A 27,624-nucleotide genomic window follows, 5' to 3' on the forward strand; every position below is an offset into this window, starting at 1 on the left:
ATCATTCACCCAATATTCATTTCATTCCATTATACCACATAGACTACATAAAAATCAATCCCATGTTCCCTAATATATCCCACTTTTATAAGTAGCGCACTGTTCAATGTACTCTACCTATCGCAATGAATCTGCGGGACCTCCCTGCGCTCCACCCAGACACTTGCTGTCGGTGGAACGCATGGAGGTTTTAGCTTGCGTTCCACGTGACGCACTTCCGGTACGGGAGGTGCGAAAAACAGCGGGAAGGCGTGCGGGTATTTAAATCCCCACACAAATGACCCCAGACATGGCGCCTCCTCTCTTCAGCGGTATAACCGCACGTTTTCCGTCTCACTGCGTCCACACCTACGTCTGCACCTGAGATCTTCTGCACCACAAGCGGCACTGGGTAAGTCTCTCCTGAGTATCTGGACCATTATTCTCTGTACCGACCTGCTGGCCCATAGTGATAGATAGAATCCACCAGCAACCTTTGTCTAATTATTTGAATCCTCTATCTCGCAATAGATTGATACAAGCACTGCCACTTGAGATCTTAATAGTTATTCCCATTGTGATATCTGTATCTACTTTATACATTCCAGATATGACTGCTTTCTCATAGGAGGATGGCTGCTAAATGACTGTGTCCTTACCAATATTGACCTGGTTTATGGCCTTGAACTGCAACAGCAGAACCCTTCCATGAACTTTCTTTTTTATTTTTTTGCCTTCCTTTTTGCTTTCTTACTTGTTTTTTGACTTTCCTGACTTGCTTATCATTCCCAAGAAAATTATTATTCCTATCTCTACAATTATGTGTTTGTAAAATTGAGAGAAACAAATACTTTGAAAATACAGTCGCTATCATGTATGCTGATGTAAATACCTGATATATTCACTGTACGTTTATTTATTGATTTATCTCCTCTTTTTGCTGCAGTCTGATGAAGGCACGGATGTGCCGAAACGTCACTATTTACTTTGCCGTAGCAACATCCACTGTTTGCTAAATAAACAAAATTGCACTTCGCATAAACTTGACTGGAGTCTTTGAATTTATTACAAAAGTATTCAGATACAGTTGCTGGTTTGAAAACCAGAATATTTAATTGCAGAACAACCCCTTTAAGGGACTGTCCACAATATATTTCCCTAATCAAAACAAACTGTCAATTGGAATAATTTAGAAAGCTGCTTCTATGTGTAGATATTGCTGTCACATACTTGTTATAGCGCCACTCAGTGTTCTTCTCTCTCAGAAAGTCCACCTGAAGGGCTCATGCACACAAACGTATTTTCTTTCCGCTTCCGTTCAGGGTTTTTTTTGCGGACCGTATGCGGAATCATCCACTTCAATAGGTCCGCAAAAACAACGGACGGTACTCCGTGTGCATTCCGTTTCCGTATTTCCGTTCTGCAAAAAAGTTGTGCATGTCCTATTATTGTCCGCAAATCACAGTCCGAGGCCCCATTCAAGTCAATGGGTCCGCAAAAAATATGAAACGCACACGGAACACATCTGTATGTCATTCGTATTTTGCGGATCCATACTGTAGAAATGCTATCCCCATCCCATATTGCTCATGTGTTTGGTGATTAACAAGTTAATGTTTCCGATCCGCAAAAAAAGGATCGCATACGGAAACCATAAAAATATGTTTTGTGGAATAATGAACTGGAAGAGGACTTAAATCAGAGAAGAGAAAAAAAACTCTGACACAGAACAACGGATCCGTGAAAAACGGACCGCAAAACAGAAGCCGTGTGCATGAGCCCTAAGAAGCAGCCACTTCTTATGCGTGGATTCTTACAGCCAGGCCTGCACAATAGCAGTAATCACTCCGCCATGTACAAGAGGATCTTGGTGGTGGGGATAAACTACTCATGTGTGACCACCAGCACTGGACACTTTAGGACTGTGATGGCTAACCTCCGGCACTCCAGCTGTGGTAAAACTATGACTCCCAAGATGCCCACTTGCTTGGCTGCTCTCAGAACTCCATATAAATGAATGGAGCATGTTGGGAGTCGTAGTTTCACCACAGCTGGAGTGGCGGAGGTTAGCCATCACTGCTTTAGGTGGCACCATAACAAGCATATAACAGCAATATCTAGCATATTCAGTAGGGTATCCTTTAATCAACCCTGCTAACAAAACAAATACTACACAAAAATGTTTTTTTCTCTAAAAACATATGGGGCTTGACCTCCAAAATGGGGAGTTCCTTAGCTATGACTGACATGACAGATTTTTTCTTCTTTGTAGCTGTAATTTCAGACTCTCTTTTCTCTATAGAGGGTGGACACATTCCGCTATCCGCCCCATAATTGATATGTGTCCACTAATCCTTACAAACGGGCCGAAATGGGTTGTAGAGGCGATTCATGCCCATCACAGATATTGTTCTCAAGAAGGCTCCTGAGAGAGACAAATTAACCCCTTCACCTATGCAAAGCAGCTTTGTCAAGACGACTCTTGTTTACCGTCTGTCTCAAAAGAGAATACCGCGGTGCCTACAGGGAAATACAAACAATAATGGAAGGAAGAGGGAAGAAAAGGACTCCGAATCTAAAGAAAGGAGGCAGTGCCGGAGGAGTGCTACCCGAAAACCCCTTTAACTGACAGCAGGAGAGTTCAGAGCAGGGAAAACAAAATAAGTTTGTGATTCTTTCTTCCTAGAGAGCCCTGTAGAGAATGAGGCGGAGATGCTGGGCTGATCTCTCTAGAGCGGCACTGGTTAAATCGCTTGCCGTGGTGCTCTGCCCTGGTTTGATGAATAGGATTTCATTTGCTAGAAGTGCAACAGAAGACCATTGTTAGGCACAGATTAGAAATGTAAACACTTCGCATTTCCCACAGCTACCGGCTTCACAATTGATTCTGAATGTTGCTTTCAAGACAATAAATTTAGGGCGTCAGTGCAGCAGCCAGCCAATAAAAGACCAACAGTGCCTCCTAGTGGTGGAAGCATAGAAGGTACCATACGCCATACCTTTTACCTTTTTTTTGTTTATATGAGAGTATGACAGGTCTTCAGATTCCAGAAACTAAACCTATCATCCACCCAGATTAAGTCTCAAAATTACCCACAACAGAATGGGGGTTTATTTCCCCCCTGCGCTGCTGGAGGAGTCCACTAGGTTATGACAGGTGAGCGCCTTACTGCTGGATTTTTCACTCCTCTTTTATGCCTTGCAAATTTTTCAGAGCCAAAGTCCTGGCTCATGTCACTCCCAAGAGTTAAATGTGGTGTAAAAATGGCTGTTTGTGACTTTTTTACGCAAATTGCGCTACGTAAATGACCCCCAATAACTTGAGCAGCTAAAAATGGAGCAGATTTCAGAACTATTCCTAATACATGGGCAGGAAAGCAATATGCTGCAAAAGACAAAGTATCAAAGCTGCTTTAAAGGGAACCGGTCACCAGGATTTTGTGTTTAGAGCTGAGGACATGGGTTGCTAGATCGCCGCTAGCACATCCGCAATACCCAGTCCCCATAGCTCTGTCTGCTTTTATTGTGTAAAAAAACGATTTAATACATATGCAAATGAACCTGAGATGAGTCCTGTGCGTGAGATGAGTAAGGGACAGGACTCATCTCAGGTTAATTTGCATATGTATCAAATCGGTTTTTTTTACACAATAAAAGCACACAGAGCTATGGGGACTGGATATTGCGGATGTGCTAGCGGCTATCTAGCAACCCATGTCCTCAGCTCTATACCCAAAATCCTGGTGACAGGTTCCCTTTAAGAGCTTGTTTACGCGAACGTACATGTCCTGTTGCCGTATTGCGGACCGCATATGCGGATCCGCAATAAACGGACACCATTCCATGTGCATTCCACATCACGGATGCGGACCCATTCGCTCAAATGGGTCCGCAAATTTGGAGATGCGGAACGGTTCCGTACTTCTGTTCCGTACAAAAATAGAACATGTCATATCTTTTTGCGGAACGGATACGGACCCATTCAAGTTGAATGGGTCTGGCTCCGTCCCGGAGGCCTCACGAACCTTCTCCGTGCATTGTGGACCACAAATTGCGGCCCCAATGCATGGAATGGAACCCATACGTTCGTGTGAACAATCCCTTATAAAGAGGATCTGTAAGCTCACCTGACGAGTCCATTTTAGTATATACCTGCAGTCCTTATAAAAATAGCAATGCTGGAGCCCAGGCACTGTGCCCTTCTTCTGTTATTCTTCCAGAAATCGATGAATATATTGACCACTGGGAGTCACCCTTTAGGGGGATGCCCCTACGCATCCTAACACTGTCCAGTCAGTATCGATTGTATACCACTGAACACCCAACTGTCAATGTATTCATAAATATTCAAGAGGAATAACAGAGGGGCAACAAAACACAAAGAAAAGATGCTCCAAAATCGCTATTTATGTAGCCAAAGACTGCTAGATAAAGCTGCACACAAGGTCTACACTAGAGGGATATTCCCACAGGGAACTTCTCTGTAAACCACCCCTAGAATGTGCTGAAGGAAAAGTGAAGGTAAGGTCTCACTCACACGACCGTTCTGTTTTTTGGGGTCCGCAAACCGCGGATCCGCAAAAAAACGAAGCCGCCTGTGTGCCTTCCGCAATTTGCGGAACGGAACGGGCGGCCCATTGTAGAAATGCCTATTCTTGTCCGCACAACGGACAAGAATAGGACAAGTTATTTTTTTGGGGGGGGCACGGAATGGAGCAACGGAACGGATGCGGACAGCACACAGAGTGCTGTCCGCATCTTTTGTGGCCCCATTGAAGTGAATGGGTCCACATCCGAGCCGCCAAAACAGTGCCTCGGATGCGGACCAAAACAACGGCTGTGTGCATGAGGCCTAAGGAATTAATCATCTGATAAAACAAGGTGTTGGTGAAGTGTCAGTTTTTACATTACTCCAAATTTCGGGTTAAAATTAATTTCTAGAAAGTGACAATTTCGGCCATCTGCAGATAAACTGAAGGAGAAACTATAGTGAATTTATACTGATACTTGTTAGGGCCAACAAGAGTCTGACAAATTTATTTAATTTTAAGCGAGAAAATGGCCTAAAAAAAAGTGCCGCAAAAGTGAGCGTCGGTCGTTTTATCAACGCAAAAATGCTGACATGGGTAGGGGCATGGAAATGGAGGCAATACATGCCTCTGTTCCTTTATTCACCACAGTGCTCAGAAAACTAGGTCTGAACCATGCAGGTGGTGCTCCCTCAAGTGCACAGCAAGCGCACCAGGGCATGCCCACAAGCTGCAGTGCTTCAGGGTATGGGCTGCTGGGCTGTAGCTGTCTCTACAGCCTGTGTGCCCACCTTGGCATACTTCTTGGGTACTTGAGGGGGAGCCATATGTTGGATTCAAAGGTCATTTTCCCAGAGACAACATTCCCTTTAGTGCAGTAAACCTCAAGTACATGGTAAGATTCAGGATTGGGATGATACACAAACTTTACCGCAGATCTGCTGTAACAATATATACATTTTCCACTTTAATTTGTCCCATGCACAAAATAAATTCATTTAAAGGGCATCTGTGAGCAGATTTTTACCTATGAACCTGGCTGACCTGTAACATGTGCACTTGGCAGCTGAAGGTGTCTGTGATGGTCCCATGTTCATATGTGTCCACATTGTGAGAAAAATGGGCAACGGGGGCGTTACCGTCACTCTCTCTTCCACTGTCTCGCGATGTCCACTTTTATTGACAGGGCCAAGTGTGATGATACCTACACTCACTGCCTGACCCTTTCACTCGAAATGGAGAGCGCGCTACAGTTGCAGAGAGAGCAGAGCCTCTAGGTGTAATGGCAACGCCCCCGTTGCTCCTAGAGGCTCATTTGCATATAGTAATATATCAGTTTTCTCAGCAATGAGGGCACATATGAACATGGGACCAACATAGATCCCTTCAGCTGCCAAGCGCACATGTAACAGGTACAAATCTGCCCTTTAAGGACTGCAGCCAATACCCATGTAAGGATGAAGCCCGAGTTCTCTATATTTACAATCCATATTCACAAAACCCGCGGCAGTCCACAATGCCAAGGCAGCTACGAGTGTTTCAAATTCTGCCCATTCAATGCATTCTTGTACCTAGAAATGCAGAAAAACTATGCCCCTGTGCAACAACTACACAAAAAATCTAAAGGGGTTGTCAGGGGGGTTGAGATATCTCCTACCTATAGGGTGACACAGCCATTTAACTAAAATATGAGCTGCTCCACATGCTTCCCTACAGGCTACATCCTCTGCACCTTTACTATGAATCAGAAACCACTGACATGTTTTACTTAGGATCGGCCATGGTGATCCATGTGGCTGGCACATGGATCCGTATTTGCAGATCCGCTGTTTGCGGAGCACAGGATGGCAATAGCCATGTGCATGAGGCCTTTAAGTGAGGACCTCTGAGAAACGGGAAGTTTATTTGTGAAAATTATTTTAATGCCTTGAATAAACAGGGCTTCACAGTAAAGGCTTATTCACAGCATGCAATTATTCTTTCATTTTCGAACAATCACAATGATAATTGCCTTGAATAAAAAAACACTGATGATTAATAAAACTGCTGCTCATAAATGATCTGCGTGGATCATGCCAACTTTCAAAGAACTGTCGTTGTCAGTATCCGGTTACCCCTTGATGATGAGCCAGTGACGCTGGGTGCCAACAGTAGATTAGACGTTAATAGCAATCCTCCAGAAATAACATCACTGTGCATGGGTAGAATAAATGAATGGGGCGGCACCGCTTAGGGTCTCTCCTGCAGGTATTGATCTCCTTAGTACTTTGTCATATACACAGAGTGCCGCCGCTCAGCCCGATATAACAATTCACTTGAAAGAAGGCAGCACTCACCACTGTTGCACTTTCATTTCTTTATTCTTCCATGTTATAGATACAAAAATATAAAAATAGGGCTGGGGCGGACCTGTTATCACACAGAACGCTGAGTGGCGACGGCCGTTTCGCGCTGCCGAGCTTCCTCGGGCTTCAGGCTGATGAAAATAACATCAGCATAGCCTACACATAGGTAATGTTGTACTAGCCTCTAAGGGATAATCATATCTACACCGACGTTCCTCCTCAGTATTCTGGACTAACTGTCTCTTCTTGATGCCAGTCCTCTTGGGACAGAACTGCCTGGCTCCAACTGGTCCACGGTTTACTTGCTTCTTGCTGGATAGGTACTTTGCTGTAAGCAGTCCTTCTGGGGTTGGACCCTTGGGATGCGTGTGGTCAAGGTCCTTTTTTTTTTTTAACACTGTGTTTAGGTCTCTCCACTACATAACCCCACACTTAAGCCAGGAGTTAAAGAGTCACTGTACTAAATGACTTCATTTAAAAATATATGCCTGCATCCACCTGAAAAATGTTGTAAAGCCATGCAGTCCACTGCCTGTTCTCAGGCAAGACCCATCCTTAGTAACAGAGATGGTAGAGAGGATGTCGGGCGTGTCAGATCTAGCCGAGATCTTGAGCCTGATAAAGGAACTGCTTTTACACTGCTTCTGAACATCACAGAAGTCTCCTGTGTGTCTGGGCTCGCATCAAGTTTTTGTCATTTGTTTAAAGGGAACCCGTCATCAACTTTATGCTGACCTCACTGAGGGCAGCATAAAATAGTGACAGAAATGCTGATTTCAGCATTGTGTCACTCATGAGAACCAGCATCATAATCACTGCAGCCCAGGCCTTGAAAAGAGTCAAATCTACCTGAGAAGAGTCCTGGTTATTATAATCTCCTGCTCTCTCGCCCATCTGCTGATGATTGGCAGGTCTCTCCTAGAGAGAAAGGGACAAAACTAGGTAGAAGACTGTCAGTCATCAGCAGGTGGGCAGGAGAGCAGGAATGTATGAATAACCAGGACTATTCTCAGGTGTCCGGGACTCTTTTCCAGGCCCAGTCTGCAATGATTGTGATGTTGGTTCTCGGCAACCACTTACTTTTAACTTATAAATGACAGACCGCTGAAATCAACTCACCTGTCTCTACTTTATTCAGCCGTTAGTAAGAGCAGCATAAAGGTGATGACCGGTTCACTTTCACGTACACAAAAACTCATACGTTACTGGACACCTCAGACAGATGCCATGCTGTGGCATCCATTACCAGAGTTCCATTATTTTTTTTAAAAAACTGAATACAGTACATTAATGTAAACTTTTTTTTCTGGACTTTGCAGGATGGAAAGCTTGGTATACTACACCTTTCCATCTTGTGAATCCTGCAAAAAAAATTATAATTTTTTTATTTTTTTTTTACTATAGAACTCTATGGTGACGGATGGCACAGTATGGCATCTGTCTGAGGCATCTGTCAACGTATGCATCTTTTTGTGTTTGTTAAACGTATGACAAAAAAGTGATGTAAACCCACCCTAAGGCCTCTTGCACACAACCGTATGTATTTTGCGGTCCGCAAAAAAATGGATCCGCAAAAAAAAATAATGACATCCATGTGCATTCAGTATTTTGCGGAACGGAACAGCTGGCCCTTCATAGAACAGTACTATCCTTGTCCGTAATGCGGACAATAATAGGACATGTTCTATTTTTTGGCGGAACAGAAATACGGACATACGGAAACGGAATGCACACGAAGTAACTTTTTTTGCGGACCCATTAATATGAATGGTTCCGCACACGGTCCGCAAAAAAAAACCGAAACGGATGCAGAAAGTTAGTTAAAATACCTTAGTGTGCAAGAGGCCTCAGTGTGATCTCTCCCTACTTATCTGTTCTGAGAGCTCCACAGCTGAAAACAAACCTAGTGGGAAGTAAAGGACAGGATGTCACAGCAGTACAGTGCTGGCAGATTTCACAGAAGGGAGATATCTCCTGCTTTTCAGTGAAATCCTTCTAGCTGAGCAGCTTATATATGGCTGAAAAAGACATTAGCCCCAAAAAACACCTGTAAGGATAAGGTGACAACCGTTACACACAAACAGGGATAGAGCAGCCCTAAAACTGCCCGGACCCACTATCCCTAGGCAGTGACCCCACAACTGGACGACGGCCCCTATACTGCAACAAACAGACAAACACCAAGAGTAGTCGAACGGTAATGGTTCAAATGCCAGTTGGACAATAAAGTAAAAAAAATGCCAGAGGCAAATGAGAAAACCAAACACGTCAAAAGGTCAAATACAATACCAAATCACCAGAAGCCAATACCAAATCCAGAAATCCAAAATCAAAGGAGGGCAACCCAACTACTATCAGGTAGGAGCCCTCACATCAAAGTGTACCCCAAGGGAAGAAAGGGTGTGCCCCCCTGGCCCTAGAGAACATAGATGTGAGGATCACCACTGTGAATAATTATTGCAGCCAGAGCCACTACCACTGCCATCCTCCGCTCCTCCTGGGCTTACGGTACATCTCCAGCACTCTAGCTGGTAGAGGGACAATTCTGCACACTTCAGCATGAAACAGTCTGTGCGAGGTCATGAGACCCTGATAACACAGGACGACGTCACCTCCCCGAGTACTAGACCTGCAATTAACCATAAGGCTGTACAATGGGCTGAATATGTTCCAAAACAATAAATCCTGCAGGTTACATAATGAAAGATTTATAGATCAGCTCGACTCCGCAGAACACATCTGTTGGTGAACAGGGGCCAAACTGTCAATCACAGGGAGACCGCTGTTATTCTGACATCCAGCCGCCCTGCTTTTGGCTTATCTTCCTGTTTATTATAGAAGGCTATCGTCTGTAATGTATTGTAATCTACATGGAGCAGTTAGCATTGCTGCAGGAAAAAGCAAGCAAAACAAAATCTGTTTTGTTTCTAAAATTAATTGCCGTGTGACTATGTGTGAAAAACACAAAGATCAGTTTTTTTTGTTTGTTTTTTTATAACTCATGGGCAGAGCACTGCAGGATATAGTAATAGCGCTGCCTGCCTCTTCTACTACCATACTGTGGTTCCATTTAGTGGAAACTGCTTCTTGTCCACTTACTGACAAGCAATTCACTTTATACACATGGGGCGCAACCCCTGCTACTTTTAGGCTACCTGTACACAGGAGCAGGTTTCCGAACTGAATTTCTATACGGATTTCTGCACCTAATCCGCACCAAAAATCGCATGCGTTACTTGCAGATTTTGTTGAGGATTTGATGCCAATTTGCCGCAGATCTCATCAGTTGCATTGCAAATGTTGAAATCCGCAAAAACAATTCAAAATCTGCACCGCAGGTCAATTTCCGCAAAAAAATGTGCAACGTGTACATGAGATTTGTCAAATCTCATTCAAATTGCTGCTACTGTATTACGCTGCAGTCTTTCTGCACAATAAAAACACACACGATCCACAAAGTGTATAATTAGCCTTAGACTTTAGGGACTTTGCTATGGATTGTGCAGAACGTAACAGCAACACAGTTTGCCAAACTCTTAGGGTCCATTCACACGTTCGTAAGTGTTTTGCGGCTAATTGACTCCCCCCCCAGCGGGTGAGCGGGCAGTGGATCCCGGATCCCAGATCTGTTTGCACCTTGCACCAACTCAGAAGCACAAGCACTTTATCCAGATTGAACTTCCAGCACCTACCTCAAAGATAAGAGACCTCCTCCTGCCACAGCCTATCTCCCAGGAATCCCAAGAACACCACTCTGGGCGTGGCCTGGTTAGGTACACTTATTAACCCGGCCCCGAAGGCACGTCAAAGGCAAGCCAGTCTGTGCCTGTCCGGGCACGGACGGATTATTAGATTAACTGACATTGCCGGTGCACCCTTGGCCGTCACCAAGACTACATTATTGGGAAACGCTTGCCTGATTTGATTTGAGAACTTGGGTAACACAATTGACATTTTAATGTCTTGTAGTTTTAATTTTTATTATGACTTTATTATGACTTTTACAGTAATTTCATGATTGGTGTGTGTAATTTATGACAAGGCGCAGGCATCGCCATATATTAGGCGCATCGTCCGGCATGGGTGTCAACACTCTATAACTTCTATTATATAAAGTCATATTCTCGGGCAGTGTGTGCGCCAGAATGAAATCTATGGAAGCTCGGAGCAGATGTCGGTCTTCATTGGTACCTGAAGAAAGCAAATGAAGATAAATGAGGCAGACCTGCTGGCCCCACCCATTTCCCACCCTCGCCACTCCTCCTTTTTTACAAAGTGGTGAGGGTGGAGCAGAAACAGCAACTGCCACAAAAATCCTTTAAACACAAGTGGTGTTTAAAAAGTCACAAATACAATGTTTGCAACTTTTTTACACCACAAAACGAGCGTGGGGAGATGATATATCTCCCCCCTTCGGGTACTGAATATCGTCACCTAGAAATAGGGGAGTTCTGGAAAACCTTTTTACCTTCAAAATGGCACCTGGAATCTATGTTTTCTCTATCGGCGTCACCTTATCCTTACAGGTGGTTTTTTGGGCTTCCCTAATGTCATTTTCAGCCACATCTATTACCCATAAATACACTACCAAACATATTTGCAAATTAAGGAGGGCACTCTCTATCCATCAAATCTCGGATGCATGGAGGTTGATACACCCGAGTGATAGGGATTTCACATTCCATTCAGCTGTACATGGAACCTACCAACGCCTAGACTACTTGTTCATCTCCAATCATATCTTTGAGAGGGTCAAGTCCTCCACTATAGGCCAAATTACGGTCTCTGACCATGCCCCTGTCTCTTTGATAATCCAGCTGAAAGGCATACCCCCCAAAGAATGGTCCTGGAGGCTAAATGAAAGCCTGTTGGAGATTGAGCAAGATAGAAATGGGCTAGAGAAGAAATTGAAAATAGATAACACTATCATATGGGAATTACACAAAGCCTATATAAGAGGAGAACTTATCGCCCTGGGGGCTTGGGAGCGTAAACAAAGAACAGCAAAAATAGATTCCATAATTGCCCAAATTTCCGCTCTGGAAAATATTAACAAACACACCCCTACAGACACTAACTATGCTGACATCAAACTTAGAAGTCAGCTAAAAGACTTATTAAACATTAAATCAGCTAAGGCCCTTAGAACTGTTAAATACAAGTGCTATTTGTATGGTGATAGAGGCTTAAAACTCCTCTCGCAAATGATAAAAGAACAAAGGGAAAAGGCATTTATGTCCAACATAAAATCAGAAAGAGGATGTAATGTCACTAATACCCATCTATAGCTAAGGAATTTGCTAACCTTTATTAATCGCTTTACAATATCCAATCGGGTGACCCCTCTCAGATGCTCAAGAAAATTGAATTATTCTTGGCCTCGGTCAAGGTCCCGAAGGTAACCGAGTTAGACAAAAACGCACTATTATCCCCGGTGACTGAAAAAGAAGCACCGGAGAAATTAGCAAGTGTCCCGCCAGGGAAATGCCCAGGACCAGACGGACTTCCCGTCATATATTACAGGAAATTTCAGAAAACCCTCATACCACATTTTGTAAATTTGTGCAACTCCTTACTAAAAGGGAGCTCACTCCCTCCACAATCACTAATGGCCCACATAACCATCACCCCAAAAGATGGGAAAGACCCAGCCAGGTGTAGCAGCTACAGGCCAATTTGGTTACTCAACGTAGACATTAAGCTTTAGGCCAAACTCTTAAGTCACCGTATTGCGAAGCTCCTTCCTAGATTGATTGGTGAAGAACAAGTAGGGTTTGTTAAAGGCCGAAAGGGGAAACACAATGTTAGTACAGTTCTACATGCTATGCGGAAAACACAAAATCCCCCTAACACTCATGGGAACAGATGCGGAAAAGGCCTTTGATAGGGTCAATTGGGTCTTTATGGAGGCCACATTACGACATTTTGGCTTCCCACCCATGCTCATCTCTGCTATTTTTTCATTTTACAAACGTCCCTCCGCCAGAGTACTAGTTAATGGCACTATCGCCTCCATTCAGTATCATGAATGGGACGAGACAAGGATTCCCTCTTTCCCAGACATTATTCATTTTAACCCTGGAGATACTCTTGAGTAAAATTAGATCCTCCAGAACTATTAAGGGGCCTGCAGGTAAATAGAAAGACCCATTCGTTGGCAGCTTCTGCCGATGACCTACTACTCTTTATAACAAACCCCAAGGAGGCAATACCAGAAATAATGAAGATAATAGCAGAATATGGAGAGATCTCTAATTTCAAGGTCAATTACGATAAATCAGAAATATTGAACATTACTGCCAGTAAAAGTCACATGACAGAAATTAGATCTTCAACCTCATTTCAGTGGCCAACAGAAGCTATTAAACATTTAGGAATTATGATCCCAGCTGACCCCAAACACATCTTTAGACTTAACTACTCTCCATTATTTACCTAGACTAAGTCCTTCCTGACCTTAATTAAAATCCCATTTCTCTCGTGGATGGGAAGGAAAAATTTGCTAACTACGTATGTTCTCCTGCAAATACTATACACCTTAAGGTGTCTCCCTATCCCACTTTCCAACAACTATTTATCAGACTTCCGTAGCCTTTTCAGTACATTCATCTGGCGCAACAACGGTCCACGCCTAGCATATTCTCTTATCATAAGGAAAACTAAAAAAGGAGGTCTTTCCTTACCCGATATACAATCATATTTACATGCTATACAACTAGAGAGTATAGCACATTGTATGACGACTTAGAGAAAGCCTTAATGGGAGAAGAGGCCTTACACTATTTATTGGTTAAACCGCTCTCACTCAATAAAAAAAAGCCCGCTCAGTGACCTGCTGCAATATTGTGGGAAAACTAAAGACCTGCAAATGTCTTCTAATAAGTTATCCCCTATAGCACCTTTGTCAGTACTCCCGTACTTCCTTAATCCAGGGGGCAGGGGTTTCCATAGATCATGGCTATACCTGTCAAACTTTAAGATATCTGATTTAGCAAAAACCACGGATCTACTGGAATTCCTACAAAGTGCTCTTTTATGTATCCCAAAACCCTTACTGACAAACCTGGTAGAAATGGACATTAAACTAACATGCAGAAAATATTAAAAACTCTTTACAAGCCCCCTCTCAGATCCAACTTGGTTAGAAAACTACACTCTACTTCCAGCTCCCCCACCCAAGATTCTCTCCCACTTATTCTCCAAACTAGTGCTTGACCTCTCCACGTCAAGACCTTACTGCCTGAAGGTGTGGGAAAGGGAACTACAGATAAACCTGACGGAGGAAGATGCTAACTTTATACTTAAAACACTCACACGGTTTCTCCAGGTGTATTCGCCTCCAAGAGAACTCTTTTAAAACCGTTTCACGATGGTATAGAACCCCTAGCTTCTTACATAGCATACACTTATCTCCCACAGATAAATGCTGGAGATGTCAAGAAGAGACAGGAACCATATCCCACATCTGGTGGTCCTGTACTAAAGTAGCCTCCTTCTGGAAGGAGGTTGAACGAATTGTTAACAAATTCTGTAATGGTCCTGTGACACTCACGCCAGAACTCATTCTGTTGTGGATGCCCCAGAAAGAATTCAAATCGGATGCTAACAATCTAATCACACATCTGATCACAGCAGCGAAGTACAATATCCCCACTAAATGGCGAAACACAGAGCCACCGACTAATAAAGAATGGTTGGACAAAGTCCAACAGATTTCCCTTATGGAGGAGATGGTGGGATGGGACAGATGGAGGAGGGGTGCTTTCCTTGTTAAATTTCCGGACTTTCCCCAGCCCACTTCTTCTGCATATCTCCATTTTCTATAATACCTAGACACAAAGTCATTGACATTTCTAGGAGTTATTTGGGCATTTTATGTCGTCTACATCTACCTCGCCCATGTGAACTACTCCAGAACAATATATATATATATATATATATGTAGTTCTCACTATTTATCAATGGCACCTAGTAGAGGCATCCGAGCAGGGCCGTCTTTACAAAGGGGCAAAAGGGGCAGCTGCCCCGGGCCCAGTTGCTCTTGGGGGGCCCAAGGCAGCTGCCTCTTGAGCCCTGCTAGCTACTGCCCCGGGTGTCAAGCTGTCTGTGTACTTTAACGTTGTAATCTAGGACCTTAGATGACATCATTACCATATGACCAGTAACCTAGCAATTACTGGTCACATGGCTATGAGGTCATCACAGGTCCTAGCAGGAGTGTTGCAGAAGTTAACTGTGGAGCCTTTTTGTGTGAAGATTACATCAGAAAAACTACTATACTACTGTATAGTGGGGTGCTGTATATTGTGTGGGGGCCTGTATACTGTGGGGGGCTGTATATTGTGTGGGACTGTATACTGTGTGGTGGGCTGTATACTGTGTGGTGGGCTGTATACTGTGTGGGGGGGCTGTATACTGTGTGGGGGGGCTGTATACTGTGTGGGGGGGCTGTATACTGTGTGGGGGGGCTGTATACTGTGGGGGGGCTGTATACTGTGGGGGGGCTGCATACTGTGGGGGGGCTGCATACTGTGGGGGGGACTGTATAGTGTGGGGGGGCCTGTATAGTGTGTGGGGGGGCCGTATATTGTGGAGTGCTATACTGCTGTACTGTATACTGTGGGGGTCTGTATACTGTGGGTGTGGTATAGTGTGGAGTGCTATACTGCTGTACTGTATAGTGTGGGGGGCTGTATCGTGTATAGTTTTGGGTGCTGTATACTGTGGGGTGCTGTATACTGTGGGCTGCTATACTTCTCTACTATATACTGTGGGGTACTGTATAGTGTGGGGTGCTATACTGCATACTGTGTGGTGCTGTATACTATAGGGTGCTATACTGCATACTGTGGGGTGCACTGTAGCACTAGGGCCGAGCCCCGGTCTCCTTCCTGCAGAACGGTGCCCACTTCCAGCCTGAGCCCAGCTGCCCAGAGCACTGATCCTGAGCCGTTGGAGTCTTCAGAACTGGAAGTATTTACAGTCCTTCACTGTACTCTACCAGATGTGTGGATTTTGTGTGTGTGTGTTGTGGTGGAGGGTGTGATTGCCTGCTAAGGTGTGGGAAGGCGGGATCCAGGGGGCCCAAGTATTTTGCCCAGGGTCCAATCAATATTAAAGACGGCCCTGCATCCGAGAGGGTGTCTCAGAGAGCCTAATAAGGACCCACGTTTTTCTTTTCCGTTACTTACAGGTTCTATTATTTACATGTTCTTTTACTTACATGTTGTCTATTCTTATTCCTTGACATCTACCATTTACAACTATCAATACCTTCTAAGGTACTTGTCATACGCCCACAACTGTCTAGACTCCTAGCAACTGGATACGAATCATATGCATCTCTATCAACAAATATTACATAAGACACAACTATGTAATTGCTTTTCTGCTGGAGAAATTTGTTCTAATTTGTATGGAAACTACACTTTTCATTGTCCATTAATCAGACAGTTTGTAAACAGTCTTATATGTGATTCAGTGCCTGTACCTGTTTCTGTATTCTTGTATTAAGAAATTCTTTTAAAATAAAGAATTTACAAAGAAAATACATACAATTAATGACTCCAACTTATTCTCATAGTAAAATGCCCTGCTGTAGACAGATATTAAAGGATGTGCCTGAAACAAAATTTGAAAATATATAATGCAATGTATGAAAGATAATTTAATGCAGTTGGCTCAGTCTGAGTGATTGCATATTGTTGTAGCTTCATGTATGGATAATGAAGAGCTTCTTCGCCATCCCAAGTGACTACTGTGAATTACTATACCTGAACCACAGAGGCCAGGGAAATATTGTACTGGTATGAACAATAACACACTGGTATTTAGCAGAATAAAAGCAAATCCTGAATGTGGACTGGTAATACCTATACCTAAAAGACTTTAAAGGGAATGTTTTATCAGAAAATTATCTAATGGTTAAATCACGATTTTATGTTAAACCTATTTTCCAATTTTTTGTTTTGTTTTTTCACTTTCCACTCTACTATATTAAAAATGCTGAAGTTACAGTTTTCAGACTGGCGCTTAACCTTATAAAAGGCTGATAATCCGTTCTTTATAGACCACTTCTCAGTACCCATTATGATAACGTGACAGATTACAATGACAGATAACACTACTGTATAGGTAACATCACAATATGTGATGGTCACAGCCTGTCACCCCTCAATCGACACAATAACCTTTGTACAGTCACAAAGCATGTCTAGAAAACTCCCCGCTTTATAAGACGCACTTTTTCCCCCAAAAGTGTAGGGGGGGATGGCTGTGCGTCTTATAAAACGAATACTAGTGAGCGCTTCCAAGTGCTTGTAATACCCTCCCGGTCTTCATTCCTGGGGCAGGCGCTGCCATGTCCTGACGGCGTACAGAGTCAGGAACTAGTGCTATGACCCGACGCTGCACGCAGTCAGGTGACAGAGCAGCGCAGGCCGGGAAGACAGGGGAGTGCGACTTCTGCCGGAGGTGGAGAGGAGCCGCAACGCAGGACAGGTAAGAAATGGTTTTTATTTTAATCCGATCTGAGGTCCGATGAGGGTCTCACTACGTGGGCTGATATAAGGTCTGATGGGGTTCTGACATGAAGGGCTTATGTCCTGATAAGTGGGTCAGATGTGATGTGCTGATATGGGGGCCTGATCTGATCTCCTGATAATGAGTCTCTCTCATATGTTAGTTTCACCTTTTAAGTTGTATTACTGAAATAAATGAACTTTGCACGATATTCTAATTTTTCGAGTTTCACCTGTACTCTTAGTACTGATTCATCCAGCCACATTGGTCAGTGAGCTCTTGTAGGCTGAGAGCAACCAGCACTCACTCCGTGGTGCCGGCTTCAGAAGGCCCACTGGCAGGCAGACCCCACCCAGATACCAGCATTGTCCCACAAGAGCTGGTACCATGTAGGTAAGGCACTGGTTATTAGCATAGTACACAACAGGGCCCTGTATTTCGTTATATGTGTAGCAGAAATACATCTGCAGAGCGCCTTCATGTCACTTGGACTAAACTGAACACAGCAGCATTTCATTGAAATACATGGCCATTTGCTGTATCGGAGAATTTGCAAAAGCTCAAAAAGCGTTTTTTTGCAGCGATCTTAATCCTACGGCACACGAGGGGCACTTTATTCCACACAAGCGGGCGATAACATATGTCTGCAGGCGAGACTTCACTTGGAGCATAATCTCATAATCTCAGCCTTTAAAATGCAATTAGGACATATTTTACCCAGGGATAAAACAGTGAAAGCAGCAAGTGATGCGTCTTCTGATTAACCCCTTCTGTGATCATGGAGCAGAGGGGTTAACCAGAACTGGTAGGATAAAGACCTGATGATACAAGTCGCCCCGAGGAGAGAAGGCAAGCGCTCAGCAGCAGATGTGTCTGCCTACCTTTGTGTCTTCGGTGCTAACTCCAAGTTCTAGCACAGCCTGGGGAGATTTCATTTTTGCTTGGGTGGATTGAGCCATCTGGAGGTTGAGCTGCCAGGACGTTGTCTCCAGCTAGACAACAAAACACGAAAAAGCAATAGTTACTTATTCTATGCGTTTCTGAGCTCATATACACAAAAAGTCGAACAGCAGTTTTGGCAAAGAGAGGATAGAATTATAAAGCGTCTCCTTCTTTATGCCATCTGTGTCAGTTTACTTGGCAATCAGTTTCAACATATTACCTAAAATGCATTAGGTAGGCATTCTGGAGACAGCAGAAAAGTGTTACGGGAACAAAACGCACGACAAGTGAATGTGCAATGCTTAAAGGGGTTGTCTCACCTCAGTGAATGGCATTTATCATGTAGACAACGTTAATACAAGCACTTACTAATTTGCATTGTTATTATCCATATTGCCCCCTTTGCTGGCGTGATTCATTTTTCTATCACATTATACACTGTTCGTTTCCTGGAGTTACGACCACCCTGCAATCCATCAGCGGTGGCCGTGCTTACACACTATAGGAAAAAGCACCGGCATCTCTGCTGGCCAGGACTGTGGGAGTGTGCATAGGCTGGCGCATTTTCCTATGGTGTGCAAGCATGGCCACCGCTACTGGATTACAAGGAGGTCGTAACCAATGGACCTGAGCAGTGTTTTGTATTAACCCCTTTAAAATGCCGGAGCCTCATTTTTCAAATCTGACATGTGTCAGTTTATGTGGTAATAACTTTGGAACGCTTTTACTTATCCAAGCCATTCTGAGAATGTTTTCTCGTGACACATCATACTTCATATTAGTGGTGAATTTGAGTTGATACGTTTTACCTTTATGCATAAAAAAATTCCAGAAAATTTGGAAAAAATTTCCATTTTCAAAATTAGAATTTATCCGCTTTTAAGACAGATAGGGATACTTCATAAAATAGTTATTACTTTACATTTCCCATATGTCTACTTTATGTTTGGATCATTTAGTAAATGTCATTTTATTATTAAGGCTCCATTCACACGTCCGCAGAATGTGTCCGCAATTTTGCGGAACGGGTGCAGACCCATTCATTCTCTATGGGGACGGAATGGATGCAGACAGCACACAGTGTGCTGTCTGCATCCGCAATTGCGGAGCGCGGCCCCGATCTTTGGGTCCGCAGCTCCGCAAAGGATAGAACATGTCCTATTCTTGTCCGCAGCTTGCGGACAAGAATAGGCATTTCTATGGGGGTGCCGGGCTGGTGTGTTGCGGGTCCGCAACACATCACGGACGTGTGAATGGAGCCTTAGGATGTTAGACGGCTTAGAAGCAAATTTAAAATGCTGAAGAAAATTGCCAAAACCCACTTTGTCTCTTTCTGGGACTTACATAGTAGAAACCACCCATAAATGACCCTATTGTAGAAAGTACACCCCTCAAGTTATTCAAAACTGAATTTAAAAACTTTGTTAACCCTTTAAGTGTTCCACAAGAATTATAGCAAAATGGAGGGGAAATTAAAAAATTTCATTTTTGTGCAGATTTTCCATTTTAATACATTTTTCCTGTTACACAGTAAGGGTTAACAGCCAAACAAACCTCTATATTTATTACCCTGATTCTGCAATTTACAGAAACACCCCATACGTGGACGGAACCTGCAGTATGGGCACACGGCAGGGCACAGAAGGAAATGAGCACAATATTGTTAACAGAGGATTTTGCTGGAATGGCTTTCAGGTGCCATGTCACATTTGAAGAGACCCAGAGGAACCCCTAGAAAGAAAACCCCCCAAAAGTGACCCCATTTTGGAAACTACACCACTCAAGGAATAAATCTAGGGATGAAGTGAATGCTTTGACCCAACAAGCGTTTCATAGAATTTAGAAATGCATGACTGTGAAAATGAAAAATTAACTTTTATTTCCAATATAATGTTGCCCCAATTTTTTTATTTTCGCAAGGGCTAACAGGAGTAAATGCACCCCTCAATTTGTTATGCATTTTTACCTCAATACGGCAACGCCATACATGTGGTCGTAAACCGCTGTTTGGGGGCACGGTAGCATTCAGAAGGGAAGGAGCTGCATCAGGATTTTCTAACATGTAATTTGCAGAAATTGTTTTTAGGGGTCATAGAATTTTTATTTTTTCATCAATGTAGCTGTGTGGGGGATTGTTTTTGCAGGACGGGCTGAAGTTTTTATTGGTATTATTTTGCGATAGATATGTCTTTTTGATCATTTTTTTTTACCATTATTTGTGGAGGTGAAGTGGGTAAAAATGGCAATTGGTATCATTTTAGAGGTGAGGTGACAAAAACAGCAATTCCGTCATTGTTTTTTACATTATTTTTTAACGGCGTTCACCGTATGGGATTAGTAACAGGATACTTTTATAGATGAGGTCATTACGGATGCGACTATACCAATGTTTTTGTTTTTTTATGACATAAATGAATGGATAAAAGAAAAAACAATTTTTTTTTTTTTTTACTTTTTTACCATTTGAATCTTGAAAATCCAGTGGGCCGGATGGCTATACAGTACATTGCAATGTATAGTCTGTATTACATTTACATTAAGGCTGATCAGCCTTAGGTACATGGCAGCTCAGACGCCTTTGTAAGGCGTCTGGTCGGCATAGCAACCATCGGGCCGTTGCTATCGCAGCAGCGGCCCGATGGAAGAGAGAGAGAGCTCCCTCCCTCTCAACCCCATGGATGCCGCGGGCATGTACTGACCACAGCATCTATGGGTTAAAAGGCTGAGATCTGTGCCAACACCAATTTCAGCTGTAGCAGCAGACTGTCAGCTGTAATTTACAGCTGATACTCTTTGCTGATGGCAGTGGCTCCGTTCCTGAGCTGCTGCCATCAATGCCAGCAGAGAGGAGCAGGGGGCATCAGGGGAAGGGGGGTAAATGGTGGCATCTGGGGGCATTATCAGGGGCACTAAATCACTGGGGGCACTGCGGCGATCTCCAGAGTGGAGAGTGAAACCTGCCTTTTCACTCTGAAGCGCTCTAATTGGTTAGTCTGCAGAGACTAACCAATCAGAGCGCTTGACGGCAAGGGACCACTCCAATTGGTCCCTTGCCGGCTTCCCCCAGTGTCTCTGCTCTCCGGGAGAGCGGAGACTCCGGGGCTGTGACACTTTATAGTGTCACAGTCCTGGTAAACAGTTTGGACGTGACTATACGTCCAAATGCACTAAATTACTTGCGATTTGGACGTACAGTTACTTTTAAATGCGTGAAGGGGTTAACTTCCTCTACATGATAAATGCCATTTTCTGAAGAGAGAGAATCCATTTAACACTAAATTACTCAATATATAAAGTACACACAGGACTCGGTGTCTGAAATCCAGGCTTTGAAAGTCAAATACTATCAATGCTACGATAAGGTTCTGTTCACTTTACATTCAGGGTATACATCTGGCATGCATTATGGAGTTGTCAGCTGTGTGCTTACATACAGTATATTAAAGTGGTATTCCCATCTCAAGTGCCTTGAAAAAGTATTCATACCCCTTTTTTTTCATGTTGCACCCACAAACATAAATGTATTTTTGGGGGATTTTATGTGTTAGACCAAAACAAAGTCATACAGTAAGTATATGTAAAGTCGTTGTCCTTCTGGAAGGTGGACCTCCGCCCGAGTCTCAAGTCTTTTGTAGCCTCTACCAGCTTTTCCTCCAGGATTGCCCTGTATTTATCTCCATCCATCCTCCCATCAACTCTGACCAGCTTTCATGTTTCTGTTGAAGAAAAAATCCCCACAGCATGATGCTGCCACCACCAAGTTTTACGGTCAGAGTGATGAGAGGTGTGAATTTTCCACCACACATAGCATTTTGTACCTCATTGGACCTTAGCACCTTCTTTCACATGTTTACTGTGTCCCCTAGAAGGCTTGTGACAAACTGCAAAAAAGACTTCTTATGGCTTGCTTTAAAAAATGGCTTTCGTCTTGCCATTCTTCAGGCTAGATTTCTGGAGTACATGACTAATAGCTAGTTGTCCTGTGGACAGATCTCACCAAAATGAAGGCTACATCCACATAGTCCTAATACTACATTTTTGCCACAGTGTTGCTCCCTATGTGCTTGTTCATGGTGCAGCAGAGTACCTTGCCTTCAAAGCAGCACATGTGGGTGGCAGATTATAGCTCCCTTCCATTAGCCTGTGCACACTCTGAGGCAGACTCGGTGCTCTTCCTCTGCTAAAGGGAGCAATGGCGCAGGCAGGAAACTGTCAAGGCCGAGCTAAATATCCGGCACTGTCAATATGGCGCCAGGTGGGCGCTTCTTCACCTTCGGGGACAGCCCCCCACAGGTGAAGAAGCCCTGCTGATGAGACAAATAGATTAGTTAGAAGTGTACATAGATTTCATAGAGTCCCATAGCAGCTTTCCCTGACCTCTATGTTTGAAAAAGTGGAACACATCCTTCATCAACATGGCATTGGCGCAGATTCTGGACACTGTATTTTTTATGTATTTACACCAGACAACTGGCATAAATACATGGATAGATCTCCATACTGTTCTGAAAACATCTTGCTTCCCTTCACACACACAGTTTGCCTGTAGCAACCACTAGGGGGAGCTCAGAGTTAAAATGAAAGGCAGCTGTAAAATCTCTTTGCACTGAGCGCCACCTAGTGGTGACTGCAGACAAATGCAGTACACATAGCTGGAAGCAGGTCCCCTTCAGCAGTCAGATGTTCTGCCTCCATGGTAAATACACCACTAAATTGGTCTTCTTTCCCCCACCTTAGACGACCTTGCTTGGTTGTGTTAGAAAACCGTTTTAACTCTTTCCAGCTTCAAAAGGTAAAACATAGTTTAGCATGGCTTTAGTGCATAAGGTGTACCTGCATTTACATATAATAATACATTGCGACTGATAATGATGTAGGATGGATATAATCACTAAACGTATGAGTGAACCTATGCAGCGTTACAAGTCAATCAATAAAAATCAATCAATTAATACTCCAAGAAAAATGACCACCATATTAAGGGGAACCTGATGCTCAGACATTGCAGTTATCTTACTGTCCCAACCACTGCAAGTGCGTACAGTACAAAAATATATATCGCTTTAGATAGAAGCTATAGAAGAGATAATGCATTCATTCTCATGGGCTGTATAACACCGCTCTGTACTGCCAGCCTAATATAGATTCCTACCAGCACCTCATCATCACTTTATCAGAACCGCCACAATTGTGTCTAATTTCTATTTGTGGGAAAAACACGACATAAAGATGCAGAGTAGGAGGTGAAATATAACAAGTGACAAGAGGATACCACTGACTGACAAGTAGAAGGGAACAGCAAGAGAACTCGCCTCATTTCCATTCATTTATTTCCTTAGGAAACCACGACTTCTGTTAAGTTTTAATTTAAGCCCCGAATTATTCATTTGCAAAAATAGAAAAACAGGCCAAAGCAAGCATTGCCTGTAATGAGTGTAAAAGAAAAGTAATGACAATAAAAGCGCAGAGTTCATGTACATGGCTTTGTTTCTGTAATGATCAGTGGGTGTGGAACCGTTGTGTCAACTAATTGGTTTGAATTTGTGCCAAAGTTAAGGGCATTATCCTGGAAGACCCTTCTTATTCACCATTTAACTCCTATACCAGGATGTGGAATTTGCAGCAGAGCACCCAGTAGGCCGCTACGTCTTTGAGTAGTCCCAGTGTGGTTGACAGCTGACCTATGGGGGTCAGAGACACAGGTGCGGAGCAGAGAGGGGTCAGGGAAATTTGGTAGTCAGTAACAGGCTCTGGTCAAGGCAGATAGAGTTTGTGTAAATCCGTGAAACTGGTCTGAGGTTAGGGGAGGCAACAACAGTCAATACAGTAATCAGGCATGGGTCAGATCAGGAAGCGGACACTCAGATTCAGGAATTGGGCAAAGGCTGGTACTCGGGCAGACAAACAGAACAGACAACCATTGCAGGGACTAGCAACCTAGATACACCTACTGCTCAGGCATCCTCCCACAGGGGAAGGTGTCTTAAAGGGCATCTGTCAGCAGATTCGGACCTATGAAACTGGCAGACCTGCTGCATGTGTCCCTGGCAGCTGAAGGCATCTGTGTTGGTTCCATGTTCATATGTGCCCACATTGTGAGAAAAATTATGTTTTAATATATGCAAATGAGCCTATAGGAGCAACAGAGTGTTGCCGTTACTCTTAGAGGCTCAGCTCTCTCTGCAACTGTAGCGCCCTCTCCATTTTGATTGAAAAGGTCAGACAGTGTAGATATCATCACACTTGGCCCTGCAGTGGAAGAGAGAGCTAAGTCTCTAGGTGTAAGAGCAACATCCCCGTTGCTCCTAGAGGCTCAGTTGCATGTATTAAAACTTATTTTTCTCACAATGCGGACACGTATGAACATGGGACCAACACAGATGCCGTCAGCTGCCAAGTGCACATGTAACAGGTCAGCCAGTGTCATAGGTGAAAATCTGCTGACAGATGCCCTGGAGAACGCACTGAGAAGCATGCATGACCACTGTGCCATTCACTGCAGGGACTCCAGCACTTCAGTCTTAGGGCTCATCGGCCGTGCCCATATTGCGGCCCACAAACAGAGGGTCCGCAATATATGGGCACATGCTGTGTGAGCACCGTCTCACTTGACTGGGTCCACAATCCGAAAGATATGGAGCCACGGAGAAGAAGGCCATGGAAGCACTACAGAGCACTTCTGTGGCATTTTAGTTCGTGCCTCTGCACCGAAAAAATATATAACATGCTCCATTTTTTTGCAGTGCGGATGCATTGCGTGGCCCATTCAAGTTGGGACTGCATCCATCAGCGCAGGTCACACGGATGGTGCCCATGCATTGGAGACCACAATTTGCGGTCTCCAATGAACGGCACGGGCAGCACACATTTGGGTGCATCAGCCGTTATGATGGGTGGGGGTCCCAAAAGTTGAATCCTTATCAATCAGATGTTTAACACTTATGCTCGGGGCAGGAGGAAGGTTCTTGTTGCACAGAAAGTCCTTCAAATTTTGAAGAAATTTAAAAGTTTTGATGCAGTGCATCGTGTGTTTTGACACCGCAGCTGTCCAGTTCCCCCTGCCATCATGTCCCGTCATCTGTTGTCACCATAAGCCTATAATTATGATGAGGTCCTCACTATATCATGCAGGTAGGTCGGAAAGAGCGAGACTTTAAATAAGAGAAGCAAGACGTACGCTGTGAGTTTTATTATCCTCCTTCTGCAGTAGTCTGGCTTTACACCGTGATTCATATATTTACAGTTTGCATGAATAAATCACCACAATATAAAACCAGACTTTTTATCGCCCAGGCAATTCATCAGTTCATGCTCGGCTGCCACTTCGAAGGAGCTCATTAAAGGCATGAAAAAGAGAACAAGTCTTGAAGTATTACAGCCAGTAGGAAAGAGACAATTTTATATTCTCCTCCATTGATTGAAGCAGCGTGCGCAGGTCTTCGCTGGCAGATTGGTCTGAGAGACAAGATGCCAGGAGAGAAGCTCCTCACGTGCCACGTCGAGCGAATGTACAGGTTTCCCTTAGGGCTTAAATTGCTCCGCGATGTAGAAAAAAAGAAAGGCCCTCTCATTTCAGGATGGATTTAATGTCAAGATAGGGAGTAACAGCGTGCACGCATTCATGCAGCAAGGTAGACAGGATGGGACCCGGACAGAGATGAATTTGTATGCAGACAAGAGGCTTACATTTATTTGCCCTTTTTTTCTGGCGCAATTCAGGCTACTTTCACATTAGCGTTTTTTGCGGATCCGTCATGGATCTGCAAAAAACGCTTCCGTTACAATAATACAACCGCATGCATCCGTCATGAACGGATCCGGTTGTATTATGTCTTCTATAGCCAGGACGGAGCCATCTTGACCACCATTAAAAGTCAATGGGGGACGGATCCGTTTCCTATTGCATCAGGGACGGATGCGTTTGGCTCCGCACCACGTGGCGGACAGAAAAACGCTGTGGGCAGTGTTTTGGTGTCCGCCTCCAGAGCGGAATGGTGACTGATCGGAGGCAAACTGATGCATTCTGAGCGGATCCTTATCTATTCAGAATGCATTAGGGCAAAACTGATCTGTTTTGGACCATTTGTGAGAGCCCTGAATGGATCTCACAAACGGAAAGCCAAAACGCCAGTGTGAAAGTAGCCTTACTTCAAAATATTATATATAGGGACGCTCACCAGACAACCTTACAACCGGAGCTCTGACGGCCATCTACCGTCAAGCACCTTTATATATAACTGACAATAAATAAATATGGCTGGCTCACAGTATCATAAAGACATTTAATAACTGTTTAAAAAATATATTTCATAAATACATCTCAACAATACTCTAGCAATCATACACACAAAATTACTAAAATGATATAATACTCTCACAGTCCCTTTAAAGATAATAACAGGCGGAGCTCACACCATCCGCGATGACGGGCCTTATGGCTTTATTCTTATAGCGTATAACGGGTTAAATAGTCCATTGTATCCTCTTACTTGGCATATATTTGCCAGGTGCTGCACACTGAATTGGTATACAAGGTGCCAGTTCACACAGCAGTCTTTTCCTTATTGCAAGGTTTTATAAATGTTGCGCTATTTTATTGATGGATGGTTAACGCATCCTAATTGGATGCCTAATTAGTGCGTTAACCATCTATCAATAATATAGCGCAACATTTATAAAATCTTCCAATAAGGAAAAGACTGCTGTGTGAACTGGCACCTTGTATACCAATTCAGTGTGCAGCACCTGGCAAATATATGCCAAGTAAGAGGATACAATGGACTATTTAACCCGTTATACACTATAAGAATAAAGCCATAAGGCCCGTCATCACAATTTACTCCAAACTTGCGTCTTATCTCCTGTGGGACACATTTATTTTCATTTGCACCAGAATATAGGGCCCATGGAAGGATGAGGCCAAAGATTGGGAACACACGTTCATACGAATGCTCATTTCTAATAATTGGTCTATGTGAATGTGTTGTGGTTACCTCTTTGGCGGGTGATCGCATCTTTCATGCAAACTTAAAATCCTCTTCTGTTGGCAGCAGATTGCTCTGTGTAAATGGGATGTGCTGGCAACAACATTCAAACTGAATGGGGAGCAAATGATCATAAAAAAGATTGTTTGGCCCCTATTCATTTGGCATCGGGCAGTGTATATGACCCCTTGTACATCGTTGATTGTCGCTCATTATTGGCCTCAGTCCATGTAACATTTGCGACATGCACTGTGACGCCCCCCGTGCCCGCGGGCGTGCCTCCCCATAGGTTTGGTACGCGTCTGGCTTTGTCCACAATTGTCT

At 43.7% G+C, this 27,624-nt stretch overlaps 1 protein-coding gene across 1 annotated transcript in view; it reads right to left on the bottom strand.

Moving 5' to 3' along the window:
• The window catches only part of COMMD10 (COMM domain containing 10), a 432,679-nt gene that overhangs the window by 332,496 nt on the left and 72,559 nt on the right, over positions 1 to 27,624 (bottom strand). Inside the window, exon 6 of the mRNA XM_044275908.1 lies at positions 18,256 to 18,366. Within this exon, the coding sequence (XP_044131843.1) occupies positions 18,256 to 18,366 (111 nt within the window). The remainder of the gene's footprint in view (positions 1 to 18,255; positions 18,367 to 27,624) is intronic.

The sequence above is a fragment of the Bufo gargarizans genome, chromosome 1 (genome assembly GCF_014858855.1).
Source record: "Bufo gargarizans isolate SCDJY-AF-19 chromosome 1, ASM1485885v1, whole genome shotgun sequence".
NCBI classification, from domain to species: Eukaryota; Metazoa; Chordata; class Amphibia; order Anura; family Bufonidae; genus Bufo; species Bufo gargarizans.